Source organism: Mirounga angustirostris, unplaced genomic scaffold (assembly GCF_029215605.1).
Source record: "Mirounga angustirostris isolate CCGP_5_RB_7025 unplaced genomic scaffold, mMirAng1.0.hap1 SCAF_1, whole genome shotgun sequence".
NCBI lineage: Eukaryota > Metazoa > Chordata > Mammalia > Carnivora > Phocidae > Mirounga > Mirounga angustirostris.
Window position 1 is genome coordinate 195,362,949 of NW_026991709.1, and position 22,002 is coordinate 195,384,950.

General features: G+C 41.2%; 1 protein-coding gene across 22 annotated transcripts in view; it reads left to right on the forward strand.

The window, feature by feature from the left end:
- Positions 1 to 20,280, forward strand: part of PBRM1 (polybromo 1) — a 116,692-nt gene extending 96,412 nt beyond the window's left edge. For 8 of the 22 annotated variants that reach the window (XM_064595270.1, XM_054504695.2, XM_064595285.1 and 5 more), the window contains 8 exons: positions 2,109 to 2,292; positions 3,284 to 3,494; positions 4,122 to 4,323; positions 7,697 to 7,861; positions 11,254 to 11,409; positions 14,782 to 14,852; positions 14,966 to 15,182; positions 17,420 to 20,280. In XM_064595270.1, the coding sequence (XP_064451340.1) occupies positions 2,109 to 2,292; positions 3,284 to 3,494; positions 4,122 to 4,323; positions 7,697 to 7,861; positions 11,254 to 11,409; positions 14,782 to 14,852; positions 14,966 to 15,182; positions 17,420 to 17,592 (1,379 nt within the window). In that variant the 3' untranslated portion in view covers positions 17,593 to 20,280. The remainder of the gene's footprint in view (positions 1 to 2,108; positions 2,293 to 3,283; positions 3,495 to 4,121; positions 4,324 to 7,696; positions 7,862 to 11,253; positions 11,410 to 14,781; positions 14,853 to 14,965; positions 15,183 to 17,419) is intronic. The other 14 variants (XM_045862197.3, XM_045862196.3, XM_045862201.3 and 11 more) reach the window with 3 other exon arrangements.
- The last annotated feature ends 1,722 nt before the right edge of the window (positions 20,281 to 22,002 follow it).

Genomic DNA, 22,002 nt, shown 5'->3' on the forward strand with positions numbered 1-22,002 from the left:
GATCCCAGGGTCCTGGGATCGAGCCCTGCGTCAGGCTCCCTGCTCCATGGGAAGTCTGCTTCTCCCTCTCCCACTCCCGCTGCTTGTGTTCCCTCTCTCGCTGTATCTCTCTCTGTCAAATAAATAAAATCTTTAAAAAAAATAAAAAATAGAGATACAAGTTAAAAGTACCCAGATGTTCTTTTTCTTTTTTTAAATTACCAAATTGTCGAAGATTCCGATGTTACTGGTTGACAAGAACGTAGGGAAGTGGCATTTACCTGCTTTGTGGCGGATTCATGAATGAACATGACCTCTGTGGAAGATAATTTGTTTATACCTATAATAAAAATTAAAGTGTACGGTCTCTTGACCCAGCTTTTATACTTCTAGAAATTTATACCTCAAATAGACTCACACGTATGCAAATTGATAGATGTCTTAAATTGCTTATATCAGCAGTTTTGTTTCAATGGGAGAGCAAAAAATTGGAAACAACCTAAATACCCATCAATAGGGAACTAGTTTCAATAAATACAGTATGTTAATACCAGCAGTGATCCTCTTAAGATATATTATTTTACAACAAAATTTAGGTGTAAAACAGTGTAACTGATATTCTACCATTTTTTAGTGTTAAATACATAATATAGGATGCAGCATTTTAACCATTTGTAAGTGTACAATTCAGTGATGCTAAGTCTCTTGACAATGTTGTGCAACCATCACCACTACTCATTTCTAGAATTTTTCATCTTCCAAATAGAAACTCTGTGCCCAACAAGCAGAAACTACCCATTTCTCCCCTGGTAATATCTGTCCTGCTTTCTGTCTCTGAATTTTGCCTATTCTAGGTAACTCATATAAGTGAAATCATGTGGTATTTGTCCTTTTGTGTCTAGCTTATTTCACTTTAGCATAATCTTCTCAAGGTTCATCCAGGGTGTAGCATGTATCAGAATTTTATTCCCTTTTAAAGCTGAGTAATATTCCATTATATGTATATATAACATTTTGTTTATTCAGTCGTCTGTTGATGGCCATTTGGGTGGTTTCTGCCTTTTGACTGTTGTGAATAATGTTGCTATGAGCATTGGTGTGCAAGTGTCTAATTAAGTTCCTATTTTCAGTTCTTTTAGTTATTTACCTAGAGATAGAATTGCTGGATTATATAGCAATCTGTTTAACTTTTTGAGAAACTGCCAAACTGTTTTCCATAGCAGTTATAGTATTTTACATTCCCACCAGCAATGTATAAAGGTTCCAATTTCTCCACATCCTTGTCCACACTTGTTATTTTCAGGTTTATTTTTTTAATATAATAGCCATCCTAATGGGTGTGAACTGGTATCTCATTGTGGTTCAGTTTGCATTTCCCTAACAGTTAATGATGTTTAGCATTTTTTCATGTGCTTCTTGTCCCTTTGTATGTCTTCTTTGGGGAAATGTCTATTCAGATCCTTTGTTTGTTTTATAATTGGGTTGTCTGGTTATTGTTGAGCTATTGGAGTTCTTTGTATGTTCTGGATACCAGACTTTTACCACAGATATGATTTACACATATTTCTTCTGTGGGTTGCCGATTCTCTTTCTTGAAAGTGGGCTTTGAAGCACAAAAGTTTTTCATTTCGGTGAAGTCCAGTTTATTTTATTTGAATGCTTGTGATTTTGATGTCACATCTGTGGAACCACTGCTTAATAGAAGGTCATAAAGATTTACACCTAAGTTTTCTTCTAAGGGTTTTATAGTTATAGCTCTTACGTTTGGGTTTTTGATCCATTTTGAGTTGCATTTTGTATACGGTGTGAGGTAGGATTCCAACTCCATTCTTTTGCATGTGGAAATTCACTTGTCCCAGCACTGTCTGTTAAAGAGACCCTTTTTCCCCCATCAAATTGTCTTGGCACCCTTGTCAAAAATCCATTGCTTGTAAAAACCCAGTTGTGTGGATTTTTATCTAGACTTTTAATTGTTGATTTGCACACCTTATCCTTATGCTTGTGTATACCTTTTAAATCTGACTTTTGAATCATGTGAATGTATTCATTCAAAAATAATAAAAATTTAAAATAATTGTTAGCTGCGGCCACAATTTACTCCTTTAATTTCCCTCCAATTTGTCTTTCAGGAAAGTGCGCTGTGTTGTCATTCAAGGACTTCCTCTCCTGCAGACCAACTGAAATACCAGAAAATGACATTCTGCTTTGTGAGAGCCGCTACAACGAGAGTGACAAACAGATGAAGAAATTCAAGGGACTGAAGAGGTTTTCACTCTCTGCGAAAGTGGTAGATGATGAGATTTATTACTTCAGGTAAAATTTGAAAAACAGGAGGAAAGAGCACTTCAGCCCTTAATAGGAAAACTGATATCAAAATAGTGTAGACCATGGTGGTTTTTTGTTTTTATTAAGTCTCAAACTAGAGCAGTATACATTTCAAATAGAAAATATTAATTCAGCTAAAAATTAAAGGAAAATCTTCGTAATCTGCTGAGATGTGGTAACTGCCCTTGACGTAGACTCCAGTAATTATAATATGGAGGCAAAATTCCTTGGTTCTGGTTTATAGCCTATCTATTAAAAGATTGCCTAGTTCCACAGTACGAAAATTCTTTTCACTGTATTATATGGGCAACTAGATCCCAACTTTGGACCCAGTACTTTTGTAGGTATTCAGCACCATCCTTTAAAAACAAACATCCAGGGCGCCTGGGTGGCTCAGATGGTTGGGCGTCTGCCTTCGGCTCAGGTCATGGTCTCAGGGTCCTGGGATTGAGTCCCGCATCGGGCTTCCTGCTCCTTGGGAGCCTGCTTCTCCCTCTGCCTCTCTCTCTCTGTCTCTGTCTCTCATGAATAAATAAATAAAATCTTAAAAAAATAATAAAAATAAAAATAAATAAAAATAAAAATAAAAACAAACATCCATAAGTACGTGTGACTTTATAAATATACATTTAAGTTCTTTCCTTTGCTGATTTAGAGTATACATTGAGATTGCAGGAAGTCTTTTTTTTCTTTTTTTAATTTACCTATTTGAGAGAGAGAGAACGGAGGGAGGAGCAGAAGGAGAGGGACAAGGAGACTCTGCACTGAGCTCAAAGCCCAACATAGGGCTCGATCCCAGCCAAAGCCAAGAGTTGGACGCTTAACCGACTGAGCCACCCAGGTGCCCCAGGAAGTCTTTTCTAAATATTAAGGCAGAGCATTGCTTTCTGATCAATCCTGGAGTGGTGTTTGGTGATTTTATTTATTTATTTATTTATTTATTTACTTACTTACTTACTTATTTAATCACTTCTTTCAGAAAACCAATTGTTCCTCAGAAAGAGCCCTCACCTTTGTTGGAAAAGAAGATCCAGTTGCTAGAAGCTAAATTTGCTGAGTTAGAAGGTGGAGATGATGATATTGAAGAGATGGGAGAAGAGGATAGTGAGGTCATTGAGCCTCCTTCTCTACCTCAACTTCAGACCCCCCTGGCCAGTGAGCTGGATCTCATGCCCTACACACCCCCACAGGTGACGGTGACAAGTTCCTGTTACTTCTCTTATTCTCAGCTTTGGTTCATAACCCACTCAAGCCAAGGGAAGGAGACATCCAGCCCCCACATATGTGAGCTTCAGCCTGGAATTCTACAGAAAGAAATAGATTTTTTTTTTCTTTCTTGACGACACTAAGCATTTTAAATTTCATATCTTTTTAAAATGTGCATAGATAACTGTTTTTAATGGCACGTTTAGTTAGAAAGCTCTCCCTGCCTTATGTTAAAGGAGAGCAGTGAGGAGTGGCGTCACCCTGTTACTGTAGCTTTTACTCTCCATATCTTTCCCATCTCTCCTCCTGTAAACCCTCATCTGGGTGGAGGTGATCTCTGTTTGTATTTTTTTCTCATTCAGAATTTTCCCAAGACATAATTGTGAGGTCACCATTACAGATTATAGTCATGGAATTCAGTGAAACTTTCATTTATTTCTTATATGGTAAGCAGCAAGGAAGAACTGTTTTGACCAAGGAAATGGCCAGCTATAAATTAAACGTGTCTGCAAAATAGTAACTATTGAATCACATGTTCCTGGCTTCCAGAAACCCTGAGCAGTTAACCAGATGCAATGTCTGATGCGCTATAAGAGCTTTCTGTCTTACAGTCTACCCCAAAGTCAGCCAAAGGCAGTGCAAAGAAGGAAGGCTCCAAACGGAAAATCAACATGAGCGGCTACATCCTGTTCAGCAGTGAGATGAGAGCTGTGATTAAGGCCCAGCATCCAGACTACTCTTTTGGGGAGCTCAGCCGACTGGTGGGGACAGAATGGAGAAACCTTGAGACAGCCAAGAAAGCAGAATATGAAGGTAAATAGAGACTAGGCGCAACTGTCTCAGCTTTCTAAGCAAGGGGGTGTTTTCAGGAATGCACGTGCGTAGACAGGTTTTACTCTCTTGTTCTTACCACTTGCACATGAACTTTGTGTTGGGGACTGTCTCAAATGCTCCCATCCAGCAGTTTAAATGCCAGCCTTGTCCTACTGAGTAAGCAGTGCCCCTGACTTGGCCTTTGATCCTGGTGGGGTTTTGTTTTGTTTTTTCTTTTTCCCCCAAAATTTCTCCAATATTTTGCTATTAAAAATTGCATGGTTTCTTCTTTCATTGAGTCCTGTAAGCACACATGTGTTGAGCTGGGGAATGATTGTACAAAGATGTTAAATTAGAATTTTGGTTAAAATTCATCTGAAAGGGGGCTTTCAAAATCAGGATCGATTGTGGCTCTTGATAAGCCACATGTTTAAGCTCCAGGCTGAGACTTGGCTGAAAGCGCTTGGTTTCCTAGGCCAGTCCTGCATTCATATGAATGTCTGCATTCATAGCTACTTTTAAGGCACTTGAAGTCTCTGATAAAGCTCAATCGCCTTTATTTTCCTTTTACTCTGTAATTAAATCGTTTTGGGCCATGAGCTATCGTTTAAAGATTTGGTGGTTCTTAGCCTTTAGGGACAAGTACGTTAGAGAGATTTGGGTTTTTTTTGTTTTGTTTTGTTTTTAATGTCAGGCATACCTTTAATAAATGAATAATGAACATTAGCTTAGGCAGGACTCTTGCCTTTGGAGCTATATTTCTCCATTTGGGATTGTATATAATGGTTCATTTTGCCAGTTTAGAACTGTCTCTCAGTGGTTCACCACTGTGGTCAACCATTACTTATCTTGGCCAGGTCTAAATCCGTTATTTTCCAGTAAACATAAAGAAATTAATTATTAAGGCTGCCTCCTTTATTGAAGTTTATGGTGTTTCCAAAGAAATTAAAAAAAAAAAAAAAGATTTTACTCCTTTCATTTATATCAATTGATTGATAATTATAAAATTAACTGACAGACCTCCCCAAAGATTTTCTGCAGAATCCTAATCCTACAAGATGTTCAGCCAGAAAAACCTGTGTGGCAAAACCAGTTTGAAAAGTACTCTAGACAGTTTGACTCTTGGAAACTTACAGTGCATATTCCCATATCAAAATCTTTAAGACCTACAGTAAACACCTGTTTTTTTTCAACTGGCATTTTCTGGAACTTGACCAAGTATTCATATAATACCTTTTAATGTCGTAAAGAACAAATAATTTGCAGAACACTCTTTAAGAAACCCTAGTCAGTTCCATAAGAACCTCAAACTTTGGGGGGGGGAACCTCGAAATATGTAGAGCTTTGGTATTTCTGACCTTAAAGTTAAAACCAAATATATCACTCCATTGGAAGAGGATTGGAAATGTAGCTCACATGAGTGTAAAGCCCAGTCTAGAGCAAATGTGGCTGGTTTTTTAGAATGTGAACAAGAAAGACAAATGTGTCTGGATGTAGTGTAAAAGTAAAAACCCTGAAGCAGGGCTGAAGAGAGGGAGAAATGATGGCTTCTAGGGAAGTCTCCCAAATTCCAAGGAGAGTGTGAAATTCAGGGAAAATTGAGTGAGATGAGTTGTGTATGACTCAGCAGTGTCTGCCTTTTGTTGTTTTGACCAAAACCCAATTTGGGTTTGAATTCAAAACCCAAAGTTTGGAGTTTGGCTGGCTTCATTTAACAATTCTCTATTCCAGCACAGCCCGTTGGGCTCTTCCCGAAAAGAGCCAACACATAGCCAGTCCAATATCTGATGCACAGATCTGCATTTTTCTTTTTTCAACTTTTTTTTTTTTGCTCTCCCATTTTACTGTCATTTGTGTAATGAAAATACTAGAATTTAATGTGGGGGTCTAGGTCATTCAATGTTTTTTTTTACTGCTAGCAGAGGAAATGGGTTGTTCAAATGGCCTTTGTCCCTCACACTCATTGTACAGAGGATCTATAAACTGGGACGGTGTTAGTGAGTGATGACTAGCCTATCTAGGCAACTCTGTTGCAGCCTAGGAAGCTTTGACTTGCTTGACTTTCACATTCTTATACACTAACGGAGGACTCGAGCTGTTGCTTCTTGATTCTCTTTAAAGCCATGGGATCTCGAACTATTTTCCACTCCTCAGATCAGCCAACAGTAGTCTTTTGAATTCCATGTTGGAAGGTTAATGTGTGGCAGTGGAATGTGCTATCATGAGTCAGGGCCACATGTTGCTGGTTCTCTCTGTAGCCTTGGACAAGTCACTACCTGTCTCCCAGCCTCAGTTTGCCCCTTTTGAGGAGTGAGGAGGCTTTCCTATTCATGAATGGTGAAGCAAAATAAGCCCTGTATTGTGGGAATTTGGGGAATACACATTTCTAGTGTTTTCTAGTAAGGGTCCAGGCTGCTAGCTCCCAAAAAGACTGGGAATGGGATCGCTGGGGACTACTGGCTATGGAGTTGCGGGGCAGAGCAGCTCAGCGGGGTAAGGGGTGTAGCAAGGTGTGTTCCACAGCCCAGAACTGGCACAAGCAAATGCTCCTCTTGCATTTTGGATGAAATCAGAGTGAATTCTTGGAACTTTTGCTGATTTAGGATGATTTATGGTCAGTATTGAACTGCTCAGCTTCAGGAAACCTGGTTCTGTCAGTACATATCCATTGCTTCATATGTGTATACATATTCCCTGCTTTGAATGACTGTAGCCTAGAGTATCATACATTTTTTTTCCCTTGGGGTTTATTAAACATGACCTCTTGGCTTCATTAGGGTGTAGGAAGTAGTGTTTATTTTCCCTAAAACCTCGTGGAGGAAGCAGTAAGCTACTTTTCCCTTACAGAGTTAATTTTCTTCAGCTGCTAAACCCCATGACACTAATGACAGGAGTCCTCAAATCATAGTAAAATTGGGTGCAAGAAATGAGGAAAGTAGTGTAAGTAACAATTGTGCCAAAAATTATAATGGGCCATGGAATTGCTTCATGTTGAAATTATAAATAATTTGTAATGCTATTAATACTAGAATAATGGTAGCGCTTCTCATCTTCAGGGTGCCTTGTGAGATTAACCACGTTGGTTACGCTGGTGACGTGTTTAAATAAAACCTGTGCTTTCTGAATGTGTGTTGCAGTCTTAACATTCTTGAAATCTTTGCAGACCAGTTCTCAAGATGGGATAGGAAAGCTGGACTCTAGGTTACCGAGTGAAATCGGCCCGACTTCTCCTGTGTTGAGACTAGTCATCTACCGTTCCTTCCGTTGAGACAGAACTGTTGCCTGTGTTTTTACTAGTCCTGTTGAATGCAATGGATGGTATTTTGAATTCCTGGGTTAAAAACAGAATTGAAAATCTGAAATGCCTTTACAGAGCGGGCAGCTAAAGTTGCTGAGCAGCAGGAGAGAGAGCGCGCAGCACAGCAACAGCAGCCGAGTGCTTCTCCCCGAGCAGGCACCCCTGTGGGGGCTCTCATGGGGGTGGTGCCACCACCAACACCAATGGGGATGCTCAATCAGCAGTTGACACCTGTTGCAGGTAAAAACAGGAGCTAAGACCATTTTTTTCCACTTTAAGAAATTCCTTCATTTTTTTTTTTCTCCAATGAGGAGTAGGCCACAGTCTCTAGGCTTTTCTCATGGCAGAGTCAAAGTTTGAAGTCGTCCATGTCGTCCTTATATCGCCTCTCCCATATGGGCAATGCCTCCCTTCTGCCCCAGAAATGGGCCCTGGGCCCAGCCCTGGGAATTGGTAGGGAGCAGCTCTAGCCTGGCTGTGGACATGGTCTGGCGATATTCTCCACCCCAGACTGCTCTTGAGGTAGAGCACTATAGCAGAACACATAAACAGACCCTGAATTCTGTTCTGGAGGGACTCCCGAGAGAAAAGACAAAAGTAGCATTCAGGTGATGTTGATTCTCCCGTCTCATTCCAGTATTCAGTTGGCCTGGTTCTGCTGCAGCCATCCTTAAAAGACTGACCATTTAAAAGGATTTTTGACAATGAATTGTAAATCCTTTCTTGGTCACTAATGTGCATGACTGCTAAGTGGAATACAAAGTCCTTATTCAATTCATTGTGCCCACTCTGTAATGCTTTTCTATTTAATTACATTAAACTGCATTTTCTGTTAGTATCCCAGTCACATATTTTTAAAAAAAGAAAAGAAAATGATGAATGTGGTTTGCTTGTGTGTGTTGTCTCTGGTTCTGGTGGCCATAGCAAATTTGGCTATTCTTGAATCGAATATCCTTGTCTGACCTGTCTCCAGTGAGAAGCCTGAAGACCACTTCTCGGGTCCCTCCTTCGTGATCTCCCTAGGCCTGGTGAGGTCCATACAAACCACCTGAGTGTCTTCTTAAGCAAGCGGTCTGACCTCTTTTCGCAGGGAGTCCAAGACAGTGTTGTTCAAGGCAGGCTCATTGGGATGCTGTTTTTGTTTTTGCTTTTTTTGTATTTGCTTTTTAAGGAAGAGTAGCATAGGATAACTTTTCCATTGTCGCTCCTACCTTTTGTGATGGCAAGTTCTCAAATGCACTGTCGCTGAACTCAGCAGTTGCACTCGCCAGAGCACATCTGAATCATGGCTTTTCAGTACTTTCAGTGTAACTGACGTTGATCTAACAAACCTCATAATCGCCTGCTCTATTCCATGGCCCATTTTGGTTAATGGGGTTCCAGGGGGTTTTAGAAATCAGGCCTTGAACATGGGGACTTTGAAAGTTAGAATTCCCTCGTTGACATCCTGTTCTGTTCTGTTTGATATGTGATATTGTAGCACTGTGCCCTAGACTAAAAAGCCCAGGGACACATTAACAAAATGAATTCAAACAGCTAAAAACATTAAAACACAGCAGCTGCAGCATTTTAGCTCCCTGTTGGGGAATAACATCACCGAGCTCTAATGGGTGAGGAGGTGGGACCCCTTCTAGAAAGACCCTGCTCCATTATTAAGCATATGCTGCCCAGATTCCGAAGGGCCATGGGAGTGAAGGGCAAGCAAGCATTCTCTACAGGCACCAGTTCTTTGGTCCACAGCGGGAACTTTGCAGCTGAGAGGGTGATTTTTCATGGGTTTACAGATTGCTTAGGGCCTAAGTCGTAGCCTTGTTGCTGTCTGAGACCAGCTTTGCTTACAAGCATTAAAGCTCATTTGAACACATGTGACTGGGATAATAAGTGCCAAAGTACAGTTTAATGAAGACAAGTGTCATGTCTTTCAATTCTTAATAATTTCTTCAACCACAGCCTGTGAAGGCTGCGTTCAGATGGGCTTTTGTAATTGAAAGCAAAGCCTCCTAACTTTCTTAAACTCCCACCTACTTATCCCTAAAGCTGTATCTGGTGGTGTGGTTAAAAGGCAGTTTGGTAGCTTTGGATCTCCTATGTTTAAGATGATAGTGTCTGTACAAAAGTAGTTTTTACTTTCTGAACTCTCATTTTTAAAAAATGAAACTCAATCCTGTTTCAGGTATAGAGGTATTATTATTTAAAATTTGCTTTACTGGTTTGTGTAATTGTAAGTTTTTCAGTCAGCTTAGATATGACTAATGAAGCAGGCTGAATCAATCTCACAATTTTCAGTAATTTTATAGCTTCAAAAGACTAAACAATCTTTTATAAACAAGTACCTTTCAAATAATCCTTGAGGGAAAGTCAAAGAGTAAAATCCTTAGAATCTGGAGTTTCCACTGTTTCCCAGGGTCCCTCTACAAAGAGTATTTTATAAAAATGAGCTTTGGCAGCAGTCCCTCAAGCCTCCCTTTGTGCAAGAAGCTGTGACCAAAGATGATTGCATTTTGGGGGGAGTCTTATGTTCTGTTTATTGTGATCATTTCAAATCCCAGAAGAGTCAAGTTGTTTTTCTTGCTTAAAAAAAAAGTCATGTGGCTTTAAAGGTCTTTTGATAGGTGAGTTTTTGACATTTTGAAATTATTTTCTCCCTTTCACTCCTTTTGCCAAAAATACTTGTTTCTTGAAACTCTTCCCTAGCCAGCAGAAAATATTTTGTGTTGTGAAGATGCACTTTGAAAATAAAGGAGTAAAAGCCTCTGTTCACAGAAATTCTGTACCTCATTTAAAATGTTCCCTATTAACCGAAGGTTTATGTGAGGGCTTTTGTGAACTCGGAGACAGAAGTGACAATTGCATTTTCTCATGCCAGCAGAGCCTGATTCTCCAGCCACTCCTTCTGAGGTCTGCGTGCCCGCTACCAAGTGACCTGGGCTTAGTTTGGCTTGGGAGGGTTTAGGTTTTATCTTTATTTTACATGTTTTCTGAGATCTAAAGATGAAACATCATCCATTGTGATGGCTCTTCTCTGTTCCCCAGCTCAAGCCCGAGCATGAGCCATTTTTACCAGTAGTGGTGGGGCTAGAAGGGAGGAGGAAGCCTTGAAAAACTCTCCACCACCACCACCCCCGCCCCGCTCCCAGCTGGAGAACCATGCTTTGTGATCAGGGCTGTGCGCCTCATTTCCCTCCATTCCAGTTTCCCCTCATGTATACCCATGATAGGCATATGAGTGTGGGCAGAGTGGAGTGATGGGGTTTCTGCTGATCAATTAGAACCGCAGTCACAGAACTGGTCACTCTGTTTGAACAGCTTGCAATAATCATGACCTTGGGAAGGCTGTTACTGGAACTCCTCTTTATTATTATTTAACTGAAAACATGCAGCGTATTTATTCCAGGGAAAATAACTACAAATAATAATATACTAAGTACTAATTCATCCACAGATGTTGGATTGCATATTTGTAACTTTTTATTTTGTTCATTATTGCAACAAAATAATTGCACTAATTGCCGTTATATCATGCAGTACTAAGGGCGCTTTATTCATTGGTAGTGCATGTGGGGGGATTTGTTATTACTTAGCTCATGTTGCATGTTAATGATGCATGTCTGAAATTTGTTGTGTCCTTCAAGGCATGATGGGTGGCTATCCGCCAGGCCTTCCACCTTTGCAGGGCCCAGTTGATGGCCTTGTTAGCATGGGCAGCATGCAGCCACTTCACCCTGGGGGGCCTCCACCCCACCATCTTCCGCCAGGTGTGCCCGGCCTCCCGGGCATCCCACCACCGGGTAAGAACTTCATCCTCATTCACTCATTAATCTCATCTTCATATTCTCTTTTTTCCTCCCTCAGCCAGTTGTTCCAGGAGGTACCTGCTGCCCACTATGGCCAGGCCTGTCCTCACTGAGAATCCCAGGGCTGTCAGCAGCAGGGCCTGTCCTGTGTATTGAGCAGGCAGCTCAGCACCTGTGTCCTCAGGCACCTGACTGCCTAGTGGCAGCACAGGACACATGGCAGAGACCAGACTCAGCAGACCACGGGGCAGAAGGCCTATGTGCACACCACTCAGATAATTTGACATGTGCTCAGAAAGCCAAATACAGCCTAGAAGGTCATGCCCTCTTTATCAGTGAGTGAAGTTTCCCAAATTGCTAGTTCCGAGTCACATATAAAAGCACTTTGGTCCTAAGTGCACTTCTTCCTCTGGTTCAGTTCTTACTGAAAGATTGTCTTCTTATAGAATCCTTGCTTCATCTCCTGCTTCTCAAACAGCCCTTCTGAGGGGATTGCAGAGTCACTGATGATGATGAAGAAATCCTGCAGTCAATCATTCTAGGAACAAAAAGGAGGGAGGGAACAAATTGCAATGAACACATTTTCCATATGTGAGCCCCCTAAGAAGTATGACGTAACATTTTATTTATTTATTTTTTTTTTCAAAGATTTTATTTATTTATTTGAGACAGAGAGAATGAGAGACAGAGAGCATGAGAGGGAGGAGGGTCAGAGGGAGAAACAGACTCCCTGCTGAGCAGGGAGCCCGATGTGGGACTCGATCCCGGGACTCCAGGATCATGACCTGAGCCGAAGGCAGTCGCTTAACCAACTGAGCCACCCAGGCACCCTGACATAACATTTTAAAGAGCAGCATAGCCCCACCCTACTGACTGTGGACACTGATTTATCTCTCAACAGAAGCTCAGAATTTATGTCATGTGGAAACACAAATGGAGTTCAGGAAGAGCTAGAGGTTTACTTTAAAATTAGTAGTTAAAATATTGTGAAAGGAAAATCACAGGCTCCCGTATTAATTGCCATCATATGCAAAAGAACTGGGCTTTAGCTATAATCTGGTTGGAGGGAATGTGACCTGAAGGTAACTTAGAATAGCATTTGGTCATTATCCAGAATATCAGCTAAAGGCCTGGCCCAGATGACAAAATGTAGAGATGTTAGATTTGCTTACACCAGTAGTGGGTTATACTGAGTTCCCCCCGATAGTCCCTCAGTGGCACACCCAGTCCAGCAGTGTGCAGGGTAAGTGAGCCTGGGGGCTTGGTCTAGAGCCTCCAGCCACACTCCTGTGGCTATTAGAGAATGGCCAGAACTCCACGCACACATGTTTGATCCAGATGTACCCAGAGCAGGAAATGTTTATGGGAGTGGGTGCTTCATTATAGAAACGGTGGCCTGTGTGTGAGTTGCAGCACCAGTCAGTCATAAAATGGGTGTGCCCGTGTGGCAGGTAGAATCGGCCTTCATTCTGTGCCCTCTCACCTTGGCACAGGGTATCTGACTGACTCAGACCAGGTTGGAGTTGACTTCTAGGTGCATGTGGTACTCACTGCGAGCCATGTCTTAAGGCCAGTACCCTCTAAGTAGCAGATACCTTTTGGTGGGTATCGGGCATACTGTGTCCCTTTCCCCTTCTTTGGGTTCTAAACTGCAATTGAAGGAGGCACACACACACTTGATTTTAGGGAGACAAGGAAGAACCCCTCTTAGTGCCCACACGTGTATGCACGTGTGCACGCACACACACAAACAGGCACCCGTCGGTTTAGGCTTTGAGGAGAGGACTCAGGGAACTCTGGTGACTCAATCCACATTCTCACTGACATCCCCCTTGCATGGCATCTGTAAACAGGAAGCAGGGACGTGCACTCACATGAGCACACACACGCACACAAATGCACGCACGCACACATCTGCTCAGGCTTTGAGGAGAGGAGGACTTGGGGATCTCCTCTGGTGACCAGCCCACATTCTCACTGGCTGCCCCCTTGCATGGCACTTGTAGACAGGAAGCAGAGGGAATTGCTGAGTTGTTTGTGCCCTGCGAAATTTGAGAAAGGCAGTTCAGGGAGGCCCCCTGTGTTGTGGGATCTGAGGAGGGTGAGTGTCCTGGAGAGGGGGGTTCACAGGGGTTGTGAATATGTTGCTGGAGCAGCAGCTTACCCACCACAACCTCTTAAACAGTCACAAATAATCGTGAGGATCCTGCTATGGTGATCCAAGTAAACTTCTGGGTACTTACAAAAATCCCTGTTTTGTAAACAGAAAGCTTATTTTTACTTATTACTTCCTCTCTAACAAATATCTAATACTTCCCGGAAGTGGCCTTCAGCAATTCTGAATCTTAGAATAGTGGACTGGTTCTGCCTAGCCAAAATAGCAACATTTGGAATCCAGAGAAACTAGTGTATGAGGTGAGCTCCTTTTGATCCTTCTTGGCAGCCAGCAGGACTTGTTTAAATAGTAGCTCACCAGGGTTTTGGCTATAGCTTAGTAGTTTTTAATGAACTGGGACCCTTGTTTATTTCAGCATCTGTTCAGTGAATGGACAGTCCTGAGATTGCAACAGCCCCAGACACTAAATTTAGGACATCTCACTGTTATCAGCTAGTACCTATGGGACAGAAATTGCTTGTGAGGAATCATCAAGGGAAGTTTACAAAATTATTAGCAGGTACAGAGTACAGATACAGTAGGACCATGAAATGTCTTTGTCATTTTTGCATCTGAAGTGATAGCAGCGAGGCTGACCTGCTTCCAGATGATCCTTTTCACAGTACTGCTCTACCAGATGGAAGTGCGCTGCCTGCCAGCATTAGTGACTCCCGTTAGAAGCAGAGGTGCTGGGGGCCTGTGAGAGGGCAGCAGGGATGGGCCTCCAGTCTCCACGGGGCTCACTGAACTGTGCCCTTGCACAGCCTCTTCCCTTGTGTCCCTGCTGTCCTCGTACACGGCCTGCTGCTGAGCCTCACTGCAGTACCGTTACTGCCAGAATGAGACCTGGGCTTCAGTGGCAGGAAAATGTGCTGTCAGAAGAAAAATACTTTGAAAATAGAGACGTAGTCCGACTATAGCTGACCTAGGGGAATACTAGAATTTTATGCAGGGTTCAGAGCATTTCTAAACCATGAATAATTAATGCACATCTGACAGATTGTACTAGCATTATACTTAAAATACCTAGAAAACAACAGAATGAATTTTCCATTGAATGCTGCATCCCATTTTGGGATTCCTATCCACAAAAACTCAAGGGCAGAGATCCATAGGTTTGCATTATAAATGGCATCGTTTCTTATCAGTAGTTTTTCAGTAGTCTTCTCAACCCAGAGCCTCTAACTGTGCCATTGCATTCTGAATTATAGGTGTGATGAATCAAGGAGTGGCCCCTATGGTGGGGACTCCAGCACAAGGTGGAAGTCCGTACGGACAGCAGGTAAGCCTCTCAGTTGGATTTTCTAGGACTCGACAGAATTCAAGTTACGCTCTTTCTCAGAGCACGCGCCAAGTGGTTTTTTTCCCCTCACCGTGTGCTCTGTGCTCTTTCAGGTAGGAGTTTTGGGGCCTCCAGGGCAGCAGGCACCACCTCCATATCCTGGCCCACATCCAGCCGGCCCCCCTGTCATACAGCAGCCAACAACGCCCATGTTTGTGGCTCCCCCACCGAAGACACAACGGCTTCTCCACTCAGAGGCCTACTTGAAATACATTGAAGGACTCAGTGCTGAGTCCAACAGCATTAGCAAGTGGGACCAAACCCTGGCAGGTAAGGAGTCCTTCTCAACAAGCCTTTGTGAAATCTCACTGCTATTGGCATTATATTGTGCGATAGATACCCACTTTTCTCAGAGAAGTAAAATAAATTCTGTATTTAATAGAAGGGCTTGAAGCTTTTTTGTGTATTGACATCACACACGGAAAGTGGTGGGGTTTTTGTTGAATTTCTAAGTTTTGTCATAAACATCACTGCTATCTTGTAAGTAATATTCTGAATTCTTTTCAATTCTTTTTTAGGCATTTGGTCATTAATATAGATGCATTTGGGTAAATTAAAAATTCCTCAGTTCAGGGGCGCCTGGGTGGCTCAGTCGTTAAGCGTCTGCCTTCGGCTCAGGTCATGATCCCAGGGTCCTGGGATGGAGCCCCACATCGGGCTCCCTGCTCAGCGGGGAGTCTGCTTCTCCCTCTCCCTCTGTCTGCCGCTCCCCCCGCTTGTGCTCTCTCTTTCTCTTTCTGTCAAATAAATAAAATCTTTAAAAAATATTCTTTCAGTTCAACTTTTAAAAAAGAAAAAAATTTTGGAAAACAGGTTTCAGTTAACCTGTTGAGTTACTTATTTAGTTCAGTGGACTTAATGTGTTTTCAGTACATACTAAAATAACTTGCCTGGGGGCTCTGGGTGGTTGGTTAAGTGTCTGACTCTTAATTTCAGCTCAGGTCATGATCTCCGGGTCGTGAGATCGAACCCCAAATCAGGCTTCACACTGGGCTATGGGCCTATTTAAGATTCTTTCTCCCTCTGCCCCTCCTCCCTATAAAATAAAAATAAAATAACTTGGCTGGTTTCTGGAAAGAAATGTACAAGTTCCTACTCATCATTCTTCATTTCTTCTTCTTTTTTGTTTTTGGTTTTTTTTAGATTTTATTATTTATTTATTTAGAGAGTGCCAGAGTGCAGGAGCAGGGGGAGGGGCAGAGGGAGAGGGAGAAAATCTCAAGCAGACTCCATGCTGAGTGCAGGGCCCGATGTGGGGCTCGATCTCACAACCCCGAGATCATCACCCATGAGATCATGACCTGAGCTAAAAATCAAATGTTGGATGCTTAGCCAACTGAGCCATCCAGGTGCCTCTCGATCTTCATTTCTAAACCAAATTTGATCATTTGATATCTTTCAGAATAATAGGTGTGTTTTCCCTTTCCTCACATTTTCCTTTTTAGGAACCATTGTTAACACTGAAGAAATTAGTAATTTTTTTTACTTTACCTATTTGAGAGAGAGAGCAGTGGGGAGGGGTAGAGGGAGAGCGAGAGAGAGTCTTAAGCAGACTCCACACTGAATGCGGAGCCCAGCGTGGGGCTGGATCCCGTGATCCTGAGACCATGACCTGAGTCGAAACCAAGAGTTGGACAGTTAAACCGACTGCACCACCCAGGCGCCCCTGAAGAAATTATTAATCATCAGGACTGCCTGCAACACAGTATTAGTGATCAGATCTTTTCTTTTTTTTTTCTAAGATTTTTTATGTATTTATTTGACAGAGAGAGACACAGTGAGAGAGGGAACACAAGCAGGGGGAGTGGAAGAGGGAGAAGCAGGCTCCCCGCGGAGCAGGGAGCCCGATGTGGGGCTCGATCCCAGAACCCTGGGATCATGACCTGAGCCGAAGGCAGATGCTTAACGACTGAGCCACCCGGGCGCCCCGGTGATCAGATCTTTAGGTGTTTGTGCAACTCTTATATTCCCATTCATAGAGAATTATGTTATATTGTGCAGCTCTTTTGTTAAGTCATTATTATAAATTAGAAAATTTCTAAGTTTCTAAGTTTCTAAAATACAAAGCATAAAACAAGACATCCTTAGCTAGGTAGCCTTATACCTAAGTGCATAATTTTTTAAAAACAAAGATGCCGGGGCGCCTGGGTGGCTCAGTCACTGAGCGTCTGCCTTCGGCTCAGGTCATGATCCCAGGGTCCTGGGATCGAGCTCGCATCGGGTTCCCTGCTCGACAGGAAGCCTGCTTCTCCCTCTCCCACTCCCCCTGCTTGTGTTCCCTCTCTCGCTGTCTCTCTCTGTCAAATAAATAAATCTTAAAAAAAAAAAAATGAAGATGTCTAATAAAATGATAAAAGACATTTGCTTGGAAATACTCTGCAGAGTTAAAATTCATAATACTTAATAAATAATAAATGTTATATGCTAATCAGACCTTAGGTCTGAGGAGGAAATTGTTACCTTAAAATTCCTACTTTTATTTTTCTTGTGTGCATTTTAATTTTCAGCTCGAAGACGCGATGTCCATTTGTCAAAAGAACAGGAGAGCCGCCTCCCCTCTCACTGGCTGAAAAGTAAAGGGGCCCACACCACCATGGCAGATGCCCTCTGGCGCCTTCGGGATTTGATGCTCCGAGACACCCTCAACATTCGCCAAGCGTACAATCTAGAAAACCTTTAATCACATCAATTACGTTTCTTTTATAGAAGCATAAAGAGTTTTGTGGAACAGTAGCCATTTTAGTTACTGGGGGTGGGGGGGAGGAACAAAGGATGGTAATTTTTATTGCATTTTACTGTACATCACAAGGCCATTTTTATATAAGGACACTTTTAATAAGCTATTTCAATTTGTTTTTGTTATATTAAGTTGACTTTATCAAATACACAGAGATTTTTTTGCATATGTTTCCTTCGTTTAAAACCAGTTTCATAATTGGTTGTATATGTAGACTTGGAGTTTTATCTTTTTACTTGTTGCCATGGAACTGAAACCATCAAAGGTTTTGTCTTGGCTTGGGATTTTGGTTTTTGGTTTTTGGTTTTGTTTTTTTATAAAAGAACAAACAAAATGAAAAAAATATACACACACAGACGCGCACGCGCACGAGAGTTTACAGATTAGTTTAAGTTGACAATTAAATGTGAAGTTGGTCCTAGTTTACATCTTACAGAGGGGAGTGCACTGGTGTCTGCTTCATGTACCTGAGTATCTTGAGCCACTTCAGCAAAAGCTGTTTTTTACAGGTGAAGTGAAAAGTTGTTATTTCAGGTTACAGGTGTTTGGCAGACCTGGCACATTTGCTCTGTTAACTCAGAGACTTGCTCCAGAAATCTGAAGTCAGTGCTGTGCATCCTTCTGAAGCTGGTGCGTCTCTCAGACACCTGGAGGGGGGCGGAGAGCACAGTTTCTTGTGCTGTTAGTCATCTATGGTGTCAGGTATTTTTGCAGAACATGTGCACAACCCTGAATTACCTTTAGTCTTGGCAGGTAAGTTTAAGGGTACTTTCGATCTATTTATGTTGAATTCACAATTTATGCCTATACTTGTTGGATGATTTAAAATTTTAAATCTCTTACATTGAAAAAGATTGAAGTTCACCTTGAAGAAAGCATCGAGGTGTGCATAGAGGTGATTGATTTTTTAAACCTAACACCCAACCTAACATAGGGAAGGGAGTGCATAACCAGATATGAGCTGTGTCAGAAGCATAATTGTAAAAAGGGTAGACTGTCTACATATGCAAGTATGTTTTCGTATCTATTTCCTCACCAGATGTGGCATTTTTTTTTTCCTTCTAAGTCTCAGCGTTGTAATTCTCAACCAGAAATTTAAGGCTTTCTAAAATGTTTTTTAAATTTAATTTGTGCTTTTGAATTTCAGGAGAAAGTAATTATAATCTAAGAAAATACTCACTTAAAAAGATCATTATGGATCCCAAACACTTGGGGTTGACCCATTCTCTTTCATATGAGCCTCGAATGAACATCTGGAGGCAGAGTATGATGCACAGACAGGTAGAAAAGCACCACACCTGGATTCCACTCGGTTTTTGAAACCTGTTTTTTTGTAACAAGATTGTTGCCATTTTGGTGGAGCTTCCCTTGCTGTTTGTAAATTGAGAGAGTGACTCTCAAGGGATACTTTTTTCTTTTAATCTGGTATGAATCAATAGCTGGATATTTAATTGCCATTCTTTCTAAATCATGGGGACAAAAGTGTGTAAAATGGAAACAAGTCTCCTGTATTCTAGATACTTTAAATACAGGAGGCCTTTGTAACTTAATTGCCTATAGTCAACCACTGGATCTCAGTTTGCATCAAGTATTTTAAATAATTCTGAATTTTAAAAAATATATTGCAGTAGTATGTCATTACCTTATTGTTAAACTGAATCAGATAAAGAAATCTTCAGTTCCTAGTTATTTGGGCCATTGAATCATCATGGACTGTATAATACAATCAGATTATTTTATTTCTAGACATTCTTGAATTACACCAAAGAACCTGAAATCTAATTTTGGTTAAGTTATTTATTTATTTCATGCACCCATTTTATTTCCCTTTTTAAGGTCTGGATGAGACTTCTTTGGGAAGCTTCTAAAAACTTCTTTGGGCTAGGTGGGGCATTAGAAGCCAGGGCACTCCTCCTCCGGGCTCCTTCCCAGTGTCTAGAGGTGCTGTAGAAACCATAGATCCAGCCAGGGGCTTCCCTAAGGCAGTGCAGAGCCGGGCCAGGGGGCCAGTAGGCAGGCCCTAATTAAGTTTAAAAAAAAAAAAAAATCTATGTATTTATTTTAGAATCATGTCTTTCTGTATATTAACTTGGAGAATATCAGTTAATATTTAGGATATAAGATTTGAGGTCAGCCATTTTCCAAAAAAGATAAGCCAAAAAAAAATTGTTTTTAATGTCCTGACTTAAGAAAGTACAAGTGAACTATATACATCTTTTTTTTCCCCCATGAGTTTTAGGAACTAGTGATATGGCTTAGAAAGTTTAATGGCCTAAATGTTTTCAAAATGTAAGTTCATGTGGAAAAGAATTTTATTTGGGAGAAAACCTATAGGTTTAAAATAGTATGTCAGCCAACTGATTTAAAAGGCCTTTGAACTGCTTTGTTTTTGAACCCACCCTTGTCTTCCTATGAGGAAAAACTGAAAGGGGACACTTCTTTGTGTGAAATCTCAAACTGGTGTTGTTGACTTCTGAGCTTGAACATTTTCAGACCTAATTCAAACTTGGTTTATTCTAATTTCTGTATCAAAGGAGGTTTAAGTGGTAACTAGTCTTATAACATGTATGTATCATATGTTTGTTCATTTAAAGCTTTTTAATCCGAATAAAAATGGAGTTTGCAAAGTGATTTGGATTAACCAGGTTTGGTTGTTCTGTTTAAGCTTGTGTCAGATGTTAGGTTCAAGCAGAGTTAATTCCTGCAAGCCTTGATTCTATGCTGACAGGGATATATATAGCTGCCAATTTAAAGGAACAAAGCTCCTCAGGTGGAGGCAAAAATCAGTGAGCAGACCCTGGTTCGGGGCTCAGGCTGCGTTAGCACAGGCTGAATGCAGTCACACTGCAGCTGGACATGCCCCACGAGAAGCCTCTCAGGCAGGCAGTCAGGGAATTCCTAACATGTCCTCATCGTGGGCAGAAATACGGTTGAAGTTAAAATTGTAGAGTTACTGATGGTGGAAGGTAAGGAAAGCGTGTCTTGTATCATAAAGCCGTGTAAGCCCTTTCAGACAGCTGTCTGTGGCCGGAAGAGACCAGTGGCCCAGGTATGTCTTCAACATGCTTATAAGCTCTTAAAAACATGACCACACTTTTAATAGAAGTGTTGGTAAAATCAACCAACTGTTTTCCTCTAATATCACTTTGCAAATCCCTGTGGCTCTGTACCCCTAAGTGTTCGGGGCTGTACTGCCCTCTGTGCTCACGAGCATACTTTGAATAATCACTGATGAATAGTTGAACATTCCCACTGAACACTGTGAGCAAACAAATACTGCTGAGTGTTACTCTGTTCCTTTTTTGTTTGCAAGTGTGCTAGATCAGCTGAATGAAAGTTCAGAACTGAACAAATGAATAGACTTCTATCCCCAGAATAGATGGTGGCATTGATATCTTGTGGGTTGCACAAAAATGTGACAAGAAATTCCAAATTTAATGCACATGTGTAAAGAGTACGAACTGACACTGTACTGCTTTTCTAGGAGAGAATTGCTTTGAAAAACACCATGGCCCAAATGTGGGGTAACTTGCTGTGAAAAATTCAGACTTAAAAAAGGAGATCAATGTGTTTAAGTTTTAACAGCTGAGATGTAGGCAAGACTTCCAGAATAGAGGGCAACCCTCTTGGGTCCCCTCCCTCCCCGGGAGCTTTGTACTGTCACTTTGCTATCACTCAATAAACCATGCTTTGCTGCAAAAAAAATTAAAAAATAAAAAGACTTCCAGAATAGGACTGTTAGACGGATCAAAATAGTAGCCCTCATTTATTGAGAATTTACTGTGTACCTAAGTAACTTTCCCTATCAATTCATTTGATAAAGTGAAGCTCCAAAGCCCACATTCTTTACCCAACACCATAGTGGAAGTAAATTTCAAGCAATAAATGCTAATTCAATTTTTGTCATTCTAGAAGTACAGTTTTTAAAATACATGTTATTAAATGTTTTGCCTTGTAGTTTACACTAGGAGGCACTGCAGTTCTGTAATCAGCATATAAGAGCATTGCTCTTTACATTATTAAAGTTCCCTTAATAGTTCCTGTATTTAGTAAGTCAGGTAGAGTCATATTCTGTACTAGGAGGGTTAAAATTTGTTTTGAGGCGAAGTTAAAAAGCTTTCACCTCAGTTAACAAAGGTTAGTTTTTACTCTCTAGCATCCAAACTAATGTGCTCTGAAAGTATCTTCAATTTAATGCAGTAATTGCTTTGCCAGTCTCCTTGCCTTGAAGTGAGACATTTCTTCAAAGTTTTGTTGTCCTTCAGTAAATGAGCACTCTGATACATATTTTTTTTAAAAAAAGAAGAAAACTCTTAAGGAAGGTTAAACATGAATTTGTAGCTGGTGATTCTC